We start from the raw sequence: 17,270 nt of genomic DNA, 5'->3' as shown, positions 1-17,270 counted from the left end.
GTTGGAAAAAACGGAGGGACAGCTGGTCTGTCTACTGTCTGCTGTTTGGAGAGAGTTGCTTGCGGGAGCTCCTCTCACCATGAAATCACACTGGTAAATGAGCTGCGCATGTGTGGGATTTTAGGAATTTAGAGTTGTGCGGAGTGAGTGTGCCACTCCCCTGCCTGCACTGAGCTGCTGTGACACGCAGACTTAGAGCTGAAAAAAGAAAGGGGGAGACTTTGAATACACACGGATAAAGTATTCTGTTTGATAAGTGGCTGTTGCTTACCTATCAAACAATTTGATTGAGATACATTGAATTTATAATTGAGAAGATATGTTGACGGATTAAAAATAAAATAAATAAATAAATAAAATAAAATGTTACTGCGCTATTTATAATATTCCTGAGTTAAGCTGTTTGCTTATTTCTTAGCGCGAATGTGAACATAGGTATGTCTAAAAGGGTATTGTATGGTTGAAATAACCCAGTGAGTGCATAAAAGACTAAATTCTTGTCTGTTTCTTTTGTTCTTCTGTGATGTGAGAAACGAGAAGGAGGAGACAGAGAGAGAGGAGGTGCTGACCAGTGTGTGTGCTGCCCCGGATCCAGTCCAATTAAGGCCAGTACTGTTCTATCCACAAACTTACAGTGGGGAAAAAAGTATTTAGTCAGCCACCAATTGTGCAAGTTCTCCCACTTAAAAAGATGAGAGAGGCCTGTAATTTTCATCATAGATACACGTCAACTATGACAGACAAATTGAGAAGAAAAAAAAATCAAGAAAATCACATTGTAGGATTTGTAATGAATTTATTTGCAAATTATGGTGGAAAATAAGTATTTGGTCACCTACAAACAAGCAAGATTTCTGGCTCTCACAGACCTGTAACTCCTTCTTTAAGAGGCTCCTCTGTCCTCCACTCGTTACCTGTATTAATGGCACCTGTTTGAACTTGTTATCAGTATAAAAGACACCTGTCCACAACCTCAAAGAGTCACACTCCAAACTCCACTATGGCCAAGACCAAAGAGCTGTCAAAGGACACCAGAAACAAAATTGTAGACCTGCACCAGGCTGGGAAGACTGAATCTGCAATAGGTAAGCAACTTGGTTTGAAGAAATCAACTGTGGGAGCAATTATTAGGAAATGGAAGACATACAAGACCACTGATAATCTCCCTCAATCTGGGGCTTCACGCAATATCTCACCCCGTGGGGTCAAAATGATCACAAGAACGGTGAGCAAAAATCCCAGAACCACACGGGGGGACCTAGTGAATGACCTACAGAGAGCTGGGACCAAAGTAATAAAGCCTACCATCAGTAACACACTACGCCGCCAGGGACTCAAATCCTGCAGTGCAAGACGTGTCCCCCTGCTTAAGCCAGTACATGTCCAGGCCCATCTGAAGTTTGCTAGAGTGCATTTGGATGATCCAGAAGAGGATTGGGAGAATGTCATATGGTCAGATGAAACCAAAATAGAACTTTTTGGTAAAATCTCAACTCGTCGTGTTTGGAGGACAAAGAATGCTGAGTTGCATCCAAAGAACACCGTACCTACTGTGAAGAATGGGGGTGGAAACATCATGCTTTGGGGCTGTTTTTCTGCAAAGGGACCAGGACGACTGATCCGTGTAAAGGAAAGAATGAATGGGGCCATGTATCGTGAGAATTTGAGTGAAAACCTCCTTCCATCAGCAAGGGCATTGAAGATGAAACGTGGCTGGGTATTTCAGCATGACAATGATCCCAAACACACCGCCCGGGCAACGAAGGAGTGGCTTCGTAAGAAGCATTTCAAGGTCCTGGAGTGGCCTAGCCAGTCTCCAGATCTCAACCCCATAGAACATCTTTGGAGGGAGTTGAAAGTCCGTGTTGCCCAGCGACAGCCCCAAAACATCACTGCTCTAGAGGAGATCTGCATGGAGGAATGGGCCAAAATACCAGCAACAGTGTGTGAAAACCTTGTGAAGACTTACAGAAAACGTTTGACCTGTGTCATTGCCAACAAAGGGTATATAACAAAGTATTGAGAAACTTTTGTTATTGACCAAATACTTATTTTCCACCATAATTTGCAAATAAATTCATAACAAATCCTACAATGTGATTTTCTGGATTTTTCTTCCTAATTTTTTCTGTCATAGTTGACGTGTACCTATGATGAAAATTACAGGCCTCTCTCATCTTTAAGTGGGAGAACTTGCACAATTGGTGGCTGACTAAATACTTTTTTTCCCCACTGTATGGTGATGAATTACGGCTGATGAAAAACATCTGTTTGGTGAGTAGGCATAGGCTTAATGATTCTGTTGAAAATATGCTCTTTGTCTTTATCAAACTAATGTTTTTGCATATGCTTAGTGTGGAACCTGTCTATGTTTAGGGGGGTTATAGCATAGCCCTAGGCTAACCAATTCTAAATGGCACTAGGAGTTCGCAAGAAAATCGACCGGATGCAATTATTCCAAAACTGCAGCTCATTGTTGGAACACATATTTCCCTACTTCAATCAATCAGCCCATTTTGAATTTGTGATAAAACTGTCCTCATTTGGCAAGGAATGTAGCTTGTTTATCCCATCCGTTAGATACGTTTTTATAGGCATGTATTTCTGTAGGCCTAATGGGAGCTTGTGTGCGCGCTCAGGACGTGTGTAGAGGGAGCGGTCAGAACGCAATTGAGTGAGTGAGACAAGGAGGGGAAAGGGTAAGAGGAACTGTTGGCTTGGTTTCTTTTTTTGTTGTGCCCCGCAAATGCACATGTAGGCCTATGGAACACTAGAGTCAAAGCAAATTAACATTGTCTTAAAGACACATTCCACCAAATAGATGGACAGTATTTGAAAAAATGTGATCTCTAGTTAAAGATCGAGTTTTGACATCCGTCGAGACTCATGCCCATCCCTACCTCCGACATGGCCTTTATTTTCTTTGTTGAAGCGCTGTCATAGTGTCATCATGAAAATGTATAAAACTTGTCTCAGCAGCATACATGTTTGATGCAACAAGGGTAGAAATGGCTTATTTATTCAATATTACTTACCAAGCAAAGCAGAGCTGTTTTATCGAGGTACAAATATCCTGTGCTTAGGCACATACAGACACAGCTTGGCTACATTGTAACCGTGAAGCGTATGGGGCTCATCCAGGACTGTTAGTTTTGTAACTGAATGAAACATTTGCCTATTGATGTTGGGAAAATACTGTAGATGGCAAAAATGCAGAATGGTGTTAAATGCCTGTAAACAGCTTGGGGAGAAAATAAATTCTCACAGATTTAATAATGTAATATTAGGCCTACTGTCATAGGCCCGTGCTCATTATGGTTCTTACAGGCAAAATGAAATGACAAAATTTGCTTGTGGTGCACGTAGCACAACTAACTGACCGACATCAGTTCAATTATTTGAATTCCATTTCGTTCGTTTTTTTTGTGTGAGCTCAAACACAATCTGTTAATTATTACATAATATATCAAATGTAACTATCTATTTTAATACAGACTAGCTCAAAACATGAATTATCATTGAAAATGACAAATTACCCAATAGATCATGATACTTTTCTGGTAAAAAAAAGTGTGGGTGCAAAAACATACGTTTGCACCCCTATTTTGAAAGTGCAGCTGCTCCGTTTGCGACATTTCTCAGGCTCCTATGCTGTATACACATATTTACACAACAGCCATTCAATCTGACAGGCAACTCACTAAAGATACAATACTAAACATGATCTATTGTGTCTGTTGACTACTAACCCGTGTGGAAATCTATGCCGAATGACTCTTGCAGCCCAACAACAGGTTTATTCCCATCATCCTTCGCCTCCACAGAGATTATGTAATATTCCAGCCGGGGTCGTAGGTCAGGGTCATTCGCAGTGAGCGTTGCCACCACCACGCCCGGCGCCGTAGACTCATTTATGTTAATAGTTGTCACAGGTTCCAGGAAACGCGGTCGCGAGTCGTTGACGTCATCCAGGATGACCGACAGGGTGGCCGTGCCCGACAATGAGGGTGTGCCACGGTCGGTAGCCACGACGACCAGACGGTAGGAGCCACGCTCCTCGCGGTCGAGGGTGGCGTTGCCCACCAGGACGGCACCAGAGAGGGAGTCAACTATGAAGCGGTCCTGGGCACCGCTCTCCAGCCGGTAGAGTAGCCAGGCGTTAGAGCCCGAATCAGCGTCACTGGCAGACAGCTGGGTCACCACCACACCTAGAACAGAGAGAAACGACAGAAGAGAGGACACAGAGGTTAGGATAGAACACAAAGGGCATGTTTCCCAGACAGATTAAGCCTAGTCCTGAACTAAAAAGAATGTTCAATGGAGAATCTCCATTGAAATAGATTTTTTTCCAAGACTAGGCTTAAAAGGGAAATCTGCAGTTCAAACAATAACAAAGCGGCACCCCTCCACTGTTTCGGTACACAGCTGGGGTTGGCGAAATGTAACCACTCTCAAATTCATAGACAGAGCTATGGATGCAAGGACTTACCATCCATGGTCCTCTGTAGCTCAATTGGTAGAGCATGGCGCTCGTAACGCCAGGGTAGTGGGTTCGATCCCCCGGACCACCCATACGTAAACATTTATGCACACATGACTGTAAGTCGCTTTGGATAAAAGCGTCTGCTAAATGGCATATTATATTATTATTATTATCAAAAGTATAGTTGGAGGCTATACAGTGTTTATTTACAATTACATTGTTTACAAACAATGGAGTAAAACAAGCTTATATTTTGGGTTCTGATGGAGTACGACAGTTGAACTAAGCCTGGGGCATTTCAAGTTATATTCTTCAAGAATCAATGGGTATATATCATTCATTAAAAAGTCCAAAAATCATTGTAGCAATGGATGTATTTGTGCATGTATCTGTGGCTTGGGGGGATTAGTGTAATATCTATGTACATGCATGCATAGAGTCACACAGACACACACGTTATGTTCTTCTATCCTCGTGGTGACCTAAAATGTATTTCCATTCAAAATCCTATTTTCCCTAACCCCTAACCCTGAACCTAACTCCTAACCCTAACCACTAACCCCTTACCCAAACCCTAATTGTAACCCTAACCCTAAACCTAACCCCTAAGCTAAAAATAGCCTTTGTCCTCATGGGGATGTGGGAAATGTCCCCACAAGGGAGACATTTTCTTGTTTTACTATCCTTTTGGGGACTTTGGGGGATTTTAGGATAGAAGAACCAACCCACACACACACCCCCACACACCACCATCCATCCACCCACCCACCCACCCATCAATACACACTCACCAGTGGGGCTGTTCTCAGGGAGGTGCACAGTGAGGCTGGGTGGATTAAAGACAGGAGGGTTGTCGTTCTGGTCCATGATAGTCACAGTGAGGGGCACGCTGCTGTTGAGCCCCCCCACATCCTCCCCCACCAGGAGCAGCTCCACCCGCGGCTCCACAAACGCCTCGCGGTCCAACAGAGCCCTCTGTCGCACACGCACCACACCTGCAGGGGGGAACAGGGGAGAGGTACAGGCAGTGGGTTAATTGGTGATGAAGTAAGCATTTCACTATTAGTCTGCACCTGTTGTCTACGAAGCATTTGACTAATAAAATTTGATTTGACTTAAGTTTGGATTAATTATATGTGTGTGGGGTTGTCAGTGAGAGTGTGTGTATGTGTTTGAGTGTGCATGTATTAGTGGTGTGTGATTAAGTGACCATTATGTGTGTGTGTGTGTGTCAGACCTGTATCAGAGTCCACAGTGAAGAGGTCCAGTCTTGTTCCCAGCAAACGGTACCTGACCACAGCGTTGGGCCCAATGTCTTTATCCTCAGCCAACACTGGTCCATTCAACACTGACACAGCACTGCCTGAGAGAGGGGGAGAAAGGATTATGTGTAGGATGGCATATGGGGAGAGGACAGTTAAATACAAGAGTTGAGGAGGGAAGGGCAAGAATGATTGATGAGTGAAAGAGGGAAAGATCAAGATGGGGAGAGAGTGGGAAGAGATGGAAACATGAGTCATCGAAGCATAGACGAAAGCAGATACAGTGAGGGAAAAAAGTATTTGATCCCCTGCTGATTTTGTACGTTTGCCCACTGACAAAGAAATGATCAGTCTATAATTTTAATGGTAGGATTACTTGAACAGTGAGACAGAATAACAACAAAAAAATCCAGAAAAACGCATGTCAAAAATGTTATAAATTGATTTGCATTTTAATGAGGGAAATAAGTATTTGACCCCTCTGCAAAACATGACTTAGTACTTGGTGGCAAAACCCTTGTTGGCAATCACAGAGGTCAGACGTTTCTTGTAGTTGGCCACCAGGTTTGCACACATCTCAGGAGGGATTTTGTCCTACTCCTCTAGGCAGATCTTCTCCAAGTCATTAAGGTTTCGAGGCTGATGTTTGGCAACTCGAACCTTCAGCTCCCTCCACAGATTTTCTATGGGATTAAGGTCTGGAGACTGGCTAGGCCACTCCAGGACCTTAATGTGCTTCTTCTTGAGCCACTCCTTTGTTGCCTTGGCTGTGTGTTTTGGGTCATTGTCATGCTGGAATACCCATCCACGACCCATTTTCAATGCCCTGGCTGAGGGAAGGAGGTTCTCATCCAAGATTTGACGGTACATGGCCCCGTCCATCGTCCCTTTGATGCGGTGAAGTTGTCCTGTCCCCTTAGCAGAAAAACACCCCCAAAGCATAATGTTTCCACCTCCATGTTTGACGGTTGGGATGGGGTTCTTGGGGTCATAGGCAGCATTCCTCCTCCTCCAAACACGGCGAGTTGAGTTGATGCCAAATAGCTCGATTTTGGTCTCATCTGACCACAACACTTTCACCCAGTTCTCCTCTGAATCATTCAGATGTTCATTGTCAAACTTCAGATGGCCCTGTATATGTGCTTTCTTGAGCAGGGGGACCTTGCAGGCGCTGCAGGATTTCAGTCCTTCACGGCGTAGTGTGTTACCAATTGTTTTCTTGGTGACTATGGTCCCAGCTGCCTTGAGAAAATTGACAAGATCCTCCCGTGTAGTTCTGGGCTGATTCCTCACCGTTCTCATGATCATTGCAACTCCACGAGGTGAGATCTTGCATGGAGTCCCAGGCCGAGGGAGATTGACAGTGTCACGATCGTTGGGTAGAGATGAGGACCAAGGCGCAGCGTTGAAGGTGAACATATCCTTTTATTACTGATCACACGATCAAAACAATACACGATAACGTGACGTCTACAGTTTAACACAAACCGAAATGAACAAGAAACCACAAACACAAAGTGAAAGACCGACAGTTAAATATGGCTCCCAATCAGAGACACCCAGCTGACACTCGTTGCCTCTGATTGGGAGTCACTCAGCCCAACATAGAAAATCAAACATAGAATTACACACCCTGGCTCAACATAACATAGTCCCCAGAGCCAGGGCGTGACAGTTCTTTTGTGTTTCTTCCATTTGCGAATAATCGCACCAACTGTTGTCACCTTCTCACCAAGGTGCTTGGCGATGGTCTTGTAGCCCATTCCAGCCTTGTGTAGGTCTACAATCTTGTCCCTGACATCCTTGGAGAGCTCTTTGGTCTTGGCCATGGTGGAGAGTTTGGAATCTGATTGATTGATTGCTTCTGTGGACAGGTGTCTTTTATACAGGTAACAAACTGAGATTAGGGGTTTTAAGAGTGTGCTCCTAATCTCAGCTCGTTACCTGTATAAAAGACACCTGGGAGCCAGAAATCTTTCTGATTGAGAGGGGGTCAAATACTTATTTCCCTCATTAAAATGCAAATCAATTTATAAAATTTTTGTCATTCTGTCTCTCACTGTTCAAATAAACCTACCATTAAAATTATAGACTGATCATTTCTTTGTCAGTGGGCAAACATACAAAATCAGCAGGGGATCAAATACTTTTTTCCCTCACTGTATAAAGACAAGAAAAGCGATAGAGGTATTGAGGGCCAGGCTAGGGATAGAGGTAGCAGAGGAATTATACATTGTCAATTCAGACAGACAGGCAGACAGACAGAGCCAGTCAGCCAACCAGCAAGACCGACAGAGAGACAGACAGACATCCAGACAGACATACAGTACCTTCAGAATTTATTCACACGCCTTGACTTTTGACACATATTGTTATGTTACAAAGTGGGATTCAAATTGATTGAATTGTCATTTTGTGTCAACATTCCACATACAATACTCTGTAATGTCAAAGTGAAAGAAAAATTATCCGACTTTTTTTATTTATTAATGAAAAATACAATTAGATACTGGAAGTATTCAACCCCCTGAGTCAATAAATGTTAGAATCACCTTTGGTAACAATTACAGCTGTGAGTGTTTTGGGGTAAGTCTCTAAGAGCTTTGCATACCTGGATTGTATAACATTTGCCCATTATTATTTTAAGAAATCTTCAAGCTCTGTCAAGTTGGTTGTTGATCATTGCTAGACAGCCATTTTCAAATCTTGCCATACATTTTCAAGCAGATTTAAGTCAAAACTGTAACTAGGCCACTCAGGAACATTCAGTGTTGTCTTGGTAAGCAACTCCAGTGTATATTTGGCCTTGTGTTTTAGGGTATTGTCCTGCTGAAAGGTGAATCTGTCTCCCAGTTTCTGTTGGAAAGCAGACTGAACCAGGTTTTCCTTTAAGATTTTGCCTGTGCTTAGCTCTATTTCTTTTTTTATACTAAATAACTCCCTAGTCCTTGCCGATGACAAGCATACCCATAACATGATGCAGCCACCACCATGCTTGAAAATATGTAGAGTGGTAGTCAGTGATGGGTTGTGTTTGTATTCAGGACAAAAATAAAATTTCTTTGTCACAGTTTTTACAGTAATACTTTAGTGCCTTATTGCAAACAGGATGCATGTTTTGGAATATTTGTTTTTCTCTACAAGCTTCCTTCTTTTCACTCTGTCATTTTTGCTGAGCAGCTCAAGCCCCTGGTTCACCTGAAGAAGATTGATCCGAAGAGACACATGTAAGAAGGGGTGTGTTATGATGACCTTCTATTGGCTGTTAATGTTGTTGATCCATCCTCAGTTTTCTCGCATCACAGCCATTAAACTCTGTAACTGTTTTAAAATCACCATTGGCCGCATGGTGAAAACCCTGAGCGGTTTCTTCCCTTTCCGGTAACTGAGTTAGGAAGGAGGCCTGTATCTTTGTATGACTGGGTGTATTGATACACCATCCAAAGCGTAATTGATAAATTCACCAAGCTCAAAGGGATATTCAGTGTCTGCTTTTTTTATTTTCACCCATCTACCAATAGGTGCCCTTCTTTGCGAGGCATTAGAAAACCTCCCTGGTTTTTGTGGTTGAATCTGTGCTTGAAATTCACTTCCTGACTTACAAATAATTGTATGTGTGGGGTACAGACAGTGCTGTGGCGGTCATGAAATTTCGTCAGCTGGTGATTGTCAAGCAAATAACTGCCGGTCTCACAGTAATTGACCATTAATTAACATAAACACATTTAGCATCTCCTGGCTTCCACGCATAGCCTACCATCCACTGATGCAGACCTTGAATCCATGTAATATAGCCTACACTATCACAATAAATCCATTATTTATTTTAGATTGGTCTAAAGAAACATGAAATCAAGAAAATGTAGCTTATTTCAGAAGAACAGAATAGCATACTCTGAGTTGTCCTTATGTTAGGCCCTGATCTGGCTATATCATATGGCTGTGGGCTACACTAGTTCATTTAGCAGAAAATATTTGCTTTGAATTCTGTGGCATTATTTTATATTAATTTATACTATGAAGAATACAATTGAACATAGCTGAATAAAAAATAAAGGATATTTTCTCCAAACGATTTGAGGGCGCACATGTGGCTATTCTGTGCTGAGCGGTTAATAAATATGCCATTGAGCAGACGCTTTTATCCAAAGAGACTTACAGTGATGCGTGCATACATTTTTTGTGTATGGGTGGTCCCGGGGATCGAACCCAGTACCCTGGCGTAACAAAGGACCAAAGAAACAGGTACTCCTATATGTTTAATTTAGAGTTACTTATGTAACTGTAGTTGTGATACAAACGTTGGGCTATATGTTTAGATTTTTAATACATTCTAAGGCTGCATGACTCTAAGGATGATTTGAAAAAAGTCGCATGAAAGGCATGAGCCCTGCTTTGTTTTTTGCACAGGCTGTACACACTTCATCAGTCTCTCATTCACAATTTGACAAGCGCTTGATAATGCCTTGAATTTCCCGGTGGCATCCCCTTTGTGTGGCCGTAATGCCCCCTAGAAAAATCCATGCCTTTTACGGCCAGTGGCCGTTGTGCCCTTGGGCTGAATATAATAAGTATAATTCCCTTCTCCCAGCTTCGTGCTCGAAGCACCTCTCACTCACAGGCTCTCTATCACGTGCTCGGGTCTTTCTCACAGGCTACAAGTGAAGACAGACACATCAGGGATGCAACTGCGTGTGTCCTTATCCAATTCAGAGGCGCATATTGAAGATATTGGAAGAACTGTCCACATTTACTTTTCATCAGCCAACAAGATGATTAGGCCTAACGAACAGCAAAAGCACTAGCCTATGTCAAACTACTATCACCCATAGTACAAAGGTTGACCTATTCTATTCTGTGCGAGAAATAAATATTCCAAACATAGTCTGGGACAGTTGTGGGATGCGATAGATCCCAAATGAATACAAGCACCAACAGATCAGAACGTTTAGCTTAAAATGTTGATAAACTATTAGGCTATTTCTTCACATTATAGGCTACTAATGACCATCAGCAGCATCAGAGCTTGGATAAGCCTAATTATCATGACAAAACGGTCATGTGGAATTTGACTGCCATCATGACTCGTGACTGCTGGTGTGGCGGTAACAGGTTCACTGTAACAGCCCTAGGTACAGAGATGGGGTAGTCATTCAAATCATGTTCACCACTATTATTGCACACAGAGTGAGTCCATGCAACAGGTTAACAATCACAAGGCTGCCGAGCCAGACGGAATACAAAGGCGCGTTCTCATAGCATGCGCAGACCAACTGGTAAGTGTCTTCACAGACATTTTCAATCTATTTCTCCTTGTCCCAGTCTGTAATCCCAACATGTTTCAAGCTGACCACCATTGTCCCTGTTCCCAAGAGCTCCAAGGTAACCTGCCTAAATGACTATCACCCTGTAGCACTCACATCTGTAAATATGAAGTGCTTTGAAAGGCTGGTCATGACACACATCAACACCATCATCCCAGACCCACACACTTCACACTGCCCTCTCCCAACTGGACAAGAGGGGAAATAACTACGTGAGAATGCTGTTCATAGACTACAGCTCAGCGTTCAACAAAATAATCCCCTGTAAGATCATCACCAAGCTAGGGACCCTGGGACTGAACCCCTCCCTCTGCAACTGGATCCTGGACTTCCTGATGGGCCAGCCCCAGGTGGTGAGGGTAGGCAACAACACCTCCTCCATGCTGACCCTCACACGGGGGCCCCTCAGGGGTGTGTGCATAGTCCCCTTCTGTACTCCCTGTTCACCCACGACTGTGTTCATGCACGGCTCCAACACCATCATCATGTTTGCTGATGACACAACGTTGGTATGCCTGATCACCAACGGCGATGAGTCAGCCTACAGTGAGGAGGTCAGAGACTTAGCAGTGTGGTGCCAGAACAACAACCTCTCCCTCAACGTCAGTAAGACCAAGGAGCTGATCGTGGACTGTAGGAGAAAGAGGGGAGGGCAGCTATTGTTGAGCGGGTCGAGAGCGTTAAGTTCCTTGGCGTCCACATCACTAAGGACCTAACATGGTCCACACACACCCACACAGTCGTGAAGAGGGCATGGCTGCGCCTCTTCCCACTCAGGAGGCAGAAAATATTTGTGCATGGGCCCTCAGATAATCAAAAAGTTCTACAGCTGCACCATCGAGAGCATCTTGACTGGCTTCATCACTGCTTGGTATGGCAAAGGCACCGTTCTTGAGCGCAAAGCACTACAGAGTGTGGTGCGGACAGCCCAGTACATCACTAGGGTAGAGCTCCCTGCCATCCAGGACCTCTATACCAGGCAGTGTCAGAGTAAGGTCCGAAAAATTGCCAAACACTCCAGCCACCCAAGCCATAGACTTTTCACTCTGCTACCATCTGGCAAACAGTACCGGAGCATCAGCTGTCGGACCAACAGGCTCCGAGACAGCTTCTACCCCCAAGGCATAAGAATGCTAAATAGCCAGACTGCTAAATACACTGAACACAAATATAAACGCAACAATTTCAAAGATTTTACTGAGTTACAGTTCATATAAGTTAGTTAGTGCTAAATACGGCTGCTAGAATCCTGACTAGAACCAAGAAATTTGATCATATTACTCCAGTGCTAGCTTCCCTACACTGGCTTCCTGTTAAGGCAAGGGCTGATTTCAAGGTTTTACTGTTAACCTATAAAGCGTTACATGGGCTTGCTCCTACCTATCTTTCCGAGTTGGTCCTGCCGTACATACCAATACGTACGCTACGGTCACAAGACGCAGGCCTCCTAATTGTCCCTAGAATTTCTAAGCAAACAGCGGGAGGCAGGGCTTTCTCCTATAGATCTCCATTTTTATGGAACAGTCTGCCTACCCATGTGAGAGACGCAGACTCGGTCTCAACCTTTAAGTCTTTACTGAAGACTTATCTCTTCAGTAGGTCATATGATTGAGTGTAGTCTGGCCCAGGAGTGTGAAGGTGAACGGAAAGGCTCTGGAGCAACGAACAGCCCTTGCTGTCTCTGCCAGGCCGGTTCCCCTCTCCACTGGGGTTCTCTGCCTCTAACCCTGTTGCAGGGGCTGAGTCACTGGCTTGCTGGTGCTCTTTCATGCCGTCCCTGGGAGGGGTGCGTCACTTGAGTGGGTTGAGTTACTGACGTGATCTTCCTGTCTGGGTTGGCGCCCCCCCTTGGTTTGTGCTGTGGTGGAGACCTCTGTGGGCTATACTCGGCCTTGTCTCAGGATTGTAAGTTGGTGGTTGAGGATATCCCTCTAGTGGTGCGGGGGCTGTGCTTTGGCAGAGTGGGTGGGGTTATATCCTTCCTGTTTGGCCCTGTCCGGGGGTTTCTTCGGATGGGGCCACAGTGTCTCCGGACCGCTCCTGTCTCAGCCTCCAGTATTTATGCTGCAGTAGTTTATGTGTCGGGGGGCTGGGGTTAGTTGGTTATACCTGGAGTACTTCTCCTGTCTTATCCAGTGTCCTGTGTGAATTTAAGTATGCTCTCTCTAATTCTCTCGTTCTCTCTTTCTCTCTGAGAACCTGAGCCCTAGGACCATACGTCAGGACTACCGGGCATGATGACACCTTGCTGTCCCCAGTCCGCCTGGCCTTGCTGCTATTCCAGTTTCAACTGTTCTGCCTGCGGTTACGAAACCCCTACCTGTCCCAGACCTGCTGTTTTCAACTCTTAATGATCGGCTATGAAAAGCCAACTGAGAGACCTGAGCCCTAGGACCATACGTCGGGACTACCGGCCGTGGTGACTCCTTGCTGTCCCCAGTCCGCCTGGCCTTGCTGCTATTCCAGTTTCAACTGTTCTGCCTGCGGTTATGGAACCCCTACCTGTCCCAGACCTGCTGTTTTCAACTCTTAATGATCGGCTATGAAAAGCCAACTGAGATTTATTCCTGATTATTATTTGACCATGCTTGTCACTTATGAACATTTTTGAACATCTTGGCATGGTTCTGTTATAATCTTCACCCGGCACAGCCAGAAGAGGACTGGCCACCCCTCATAGCCTGGTTCCTCTCTAGGTTTCTTCCTAGGTTTTCGCCTTTCTAGGGAGTTTTTCCTAGCCACCGTGCTTCTACACCTGCATTACTAGCTGTTTGGGGTTTTAGGCTGGGTTTCTGTACAGCACTTCGAGATATTAGCTGATGTAAGAAGGGCTATATAAAATAAAATTGATTGAAAATTGATTGATAAGGAAAAGAGTCAGTTGAACTGTATTTCAATTAACTGGGAATACAGATATGCATCTGTTGGTCACAGATACAGTACCTTTAAAAAGAAAGTAGGGGCGTGGATCAGAAAACCAGTCAGTATCGGTGTGACTACCATTTGCCTCATGCAGCACAACACATCTCCTTTGCATAGAGTTGATCAGGCTGTTGACTGTGGCCTGTGGAATGTTGTCCCAACCTCTTCAATGGCTGTGCATAGTTGCTTGATATTGGCGGGAACTGCAACACGCTGTTGTACACAGCGATCCAGAGCATCCCAAACATGCTCAATAGGTGATATATCTGGTGAGTATGCAGGCTATGGAAGAACTGGGACATTTTCAGCTTCCAGGAATGCCCATACCATAACCCCACTGCCACCATGGGGCACTCGGTCCACAACATTGACATCAGCAAACCACTTGCCCACACGATGCCATACACGCTGTCTGCAATCTGGCCAGTACAGTTGAAACCGGGATTCATCTGTGAAGAGCACACTTCTCCAACATGCCAGTGGCCATCGAAGGTGAGCATTTGCCCACTGAAGTCAGTTACGAAAATCAACACAAAAGCAATAATGGCATTACAATGAATGTGTCGATATGACAACAGTCCAAAATAGTCAATTATTGTATGCTTACATGGTCTGCGTTTTCACGCAATGGCATGAGTTGGATTTCATTTAGCGGTTATCCCTTGTCCTAGCAGTCGACACAAATCTTTGCCACTCTCACTTGCTTGACACACTTCCCACAAAAACGTAGCTTGCAGGTGAAATAGGTGACTTGGGTTCTGTTCTTTATGCATCTGGACACCTGGCACTGTCTCCTCCCCGGGAGCTGTGCGTAATTTGGCTCACGCAAAGGCTTGTGTGGAATCTTTGCTGCTGCCTTGGCCCTCATACAGTGAGGGAAAAAAGTATTTGATCCCCTGCTGATTTTGTATGTTTGCCCACTGACAAAGACATGATCAGTCTATAATTTTAATGGTAGGTTTATTTGATAAGTGAGAGACAGAATAACAACAATAAAATCCAGAAAAACGCATATCAAAAATGTTATAAATTGATATGCATTTTAATGAGGGAAATAAGTATTTGACCCCTCTGCAAAACATGACTTAGTACTTGGTGGCAAAACCCTTGTTGGCAATCACAGAGGTCAGATGTTTCTTGTAGTTGGCCACCAGGTTTGCACACATCTCAGGAGGGATTTTGTTCCACTCCTCTTTACAGATCTTCTCCAAGTCATTAAGGTTTCGAGGCTGACGTTTGGCAACTCGAACCTTCAGCTCCCTCCACAGATTTTCTATGGGATTAAGGTCTGGAGACTGTCTAGGCCACTCCAGGACCTTAATGTGCTTCTTCTTGAGCCACTCCTTTGTTGCCTTGGCCGTGTGTTTTGGGTCATTGTCATGCTGGAATACCCATCCACGACCCATTTCAATTCCCTGGCTGAGGGAAGAAGGTTCTCACCCAAGATTTGACGGTACATGGCCCTGTCCATCGTCCCTTTGATGCGGTGAAGTTGTCCTGTCCCCTTAGCAGAAAAACACCCCCAAAGCATAATGTTTCCACCTCCATGTTTGACGGTGTTGATGGTGTTCTTGGGGTCATAGGCAGCATTCCTCCTCCTCCAAACACGGCGAGTTGAGTTGATGCCAAAGAGCTCGATTTTGGTCTCATCTGACCACAACACTTTCACCCAGTTCTCCTCTGAATCATTCAGATGTTCATTGGCAAACTTCAGACGGCCCTGTATATGTGCTTTCTTGAGCAGGGGGACCTTGCGGGCGCTGCAGGATTTCAGTCCTTCACAGCGTAGTGTGTTACCAATTGTTGTCTTGGTGACTATGGTCCCAGCTGCCTTGAGATCATTGACAAGATCCTCCCGTCTATTTCTGGGCTGATTCCTCACCGTTCTCATGATCATTGCAACTCCACGAGGTGAGATCTTGCATGGAGCCCCAGGCCGAGGGAGATTGACAGTTATTTTGTGTTTCTTCCATTTGTGAATAATCGCACCAACTGTTGTCACCTTCTCACCAAGCTGCTTGGCGATGGTCTTGTAGCCAATTCCAGCCTTGTGTAGGTCTACAATCTTGTCCCTGACATCCTTGGAGAGCTCTTTGGTCTTGGCCATGGTGGAGAGTTTGGAATCTGATTGATTGATTGCTTCTGTGGACAGGTGTCTTTTATACAGGTAACAAGCTGAGATTAGGAGCACTCCCTTTAAGAGTGTGCTCCTAATCTTAGCTCGGTACCTGTATAAAAGACACCTGGGAGCCAGAAATCTTTCTGATTGAGAGGGGGTCAAATACTTATTTCCCTCATTAAAATGCAAATCAATTTATAACATTCTTGACATGCGTTTTTTCTGGATTATTTTGTTGTTATTCTGTCTCTCACTGTTCAAATAAACCTACCATTAAAATTATAGACTGATCATTTCTTTGTCAGTGGGCAAACGTACAAAATCAGCAGGGGATCAAATACTTTTTTCCCCTCACTGTATGTCTCTCACGTAGCCCGTATGCTAGACTCATGATGAAGTCTCTCCTGGGCATGGTGTTGTTCATTCACTGCTTGAACAACACGTGTGCGTTGATACAGTAGCAGCCAAGTCAAGCATGTCGTAGAGCACAGCAACAGGCCAGTGGCGGGTGCCTCCTTTCACAGAGGACAGCCATGCCATCTGATCCAAAACATCCACACCAACCTATGGAACAGAATAGAGTAGAAAATATTAGGATTATTTTCCCATAGGAAAAACAACACGTGTTATATAGAAGAGCATAATGTATTGCATAGGTTTATCTATTTATGGCATACCTTTGTTTGGTTGTGGTGCACAATAGTATCCGGTTTTCTCTTTATTGTGTCTCCGTTGATGGCAACTGTCGGATGCATGGTTCTCATGACAGAAACGTTCTTTCTTGCCTTGCATTGGTATAGTGTGAGTGTTGTCATTCTTCAGCACTGTTGTGGAGTACAATGGCTGTGCAGGTGCCTTATTTTGCGCAGAAGGAGGGAACTCCCGTCTCCCTTTGTCTCCCTTTGTTCATTTGCAAGGAACTTGTTCGCCAATGACCGTAAAGTGAAGAAATTGTCCATAGTGACATTTCTCCCCTCGCCAAAGTAAGGTTCCACAAGCCTCATCACCACATTCTCCGACACTCGCTCACCTGCTGCCCGATGTTGATATTTTCCTAAATGGTGCAGTCCCTTCCTCTCTCCTTTCTCACAGTTTAATTTGGTGGTGGCGCAGGCACCTGCTCAGTGCGTACCGTTCTGGCTTTTTTGTGCTTAGGCCTC

General features: G+C 44.5%; 1 protein-coding gene across 1 annotated transcript in view; it reads right to left on the bottom strand.

Moving 5' to 3' along the window:
- Window positions 1-17,270, bottom strand: part of LOC311133639 (cadherin-23-like) — a 601,713-nt gene that overhangs the window by 68,373 nt on the left and 516,070 nt on the right. The window contains exons 40-42 of the mRNA XM_084167165.1: window positions 5,721-5,846; window positions 5,275-5,478; window positions 3,750-4,208 (exon numbers count right to left, since the gene is read on the bottom strand). Of these exons, the coding sequence (XP_084023291.1) occupies window positions 3,750-4,208; window positions 5,275-5,478; window positions 5,721-5,846 (789 nt within the window). The remainder of the gene's footprint in view (window positions 1-3,749; window positions 4,209-5,274; window positions 5,479-5,720; window positions 5,847-17,270) is intronic.

The sequence above is a fragment of the Coregonus lavaretus genome (assembly GCF_964263955.1).
Source record: "Coregonus lavaretus genome assembly, chromosome: 1".
Lineage (NCBI taxonomy): Eukaryota > Metazoa > Chordata > Actinopteri > Salmoniformes > Salmonidae > Coregonus > Coregonus lavaretus.
This window is presented reverse-complemented; position numbering and strand designations above follow the sequence as displayed.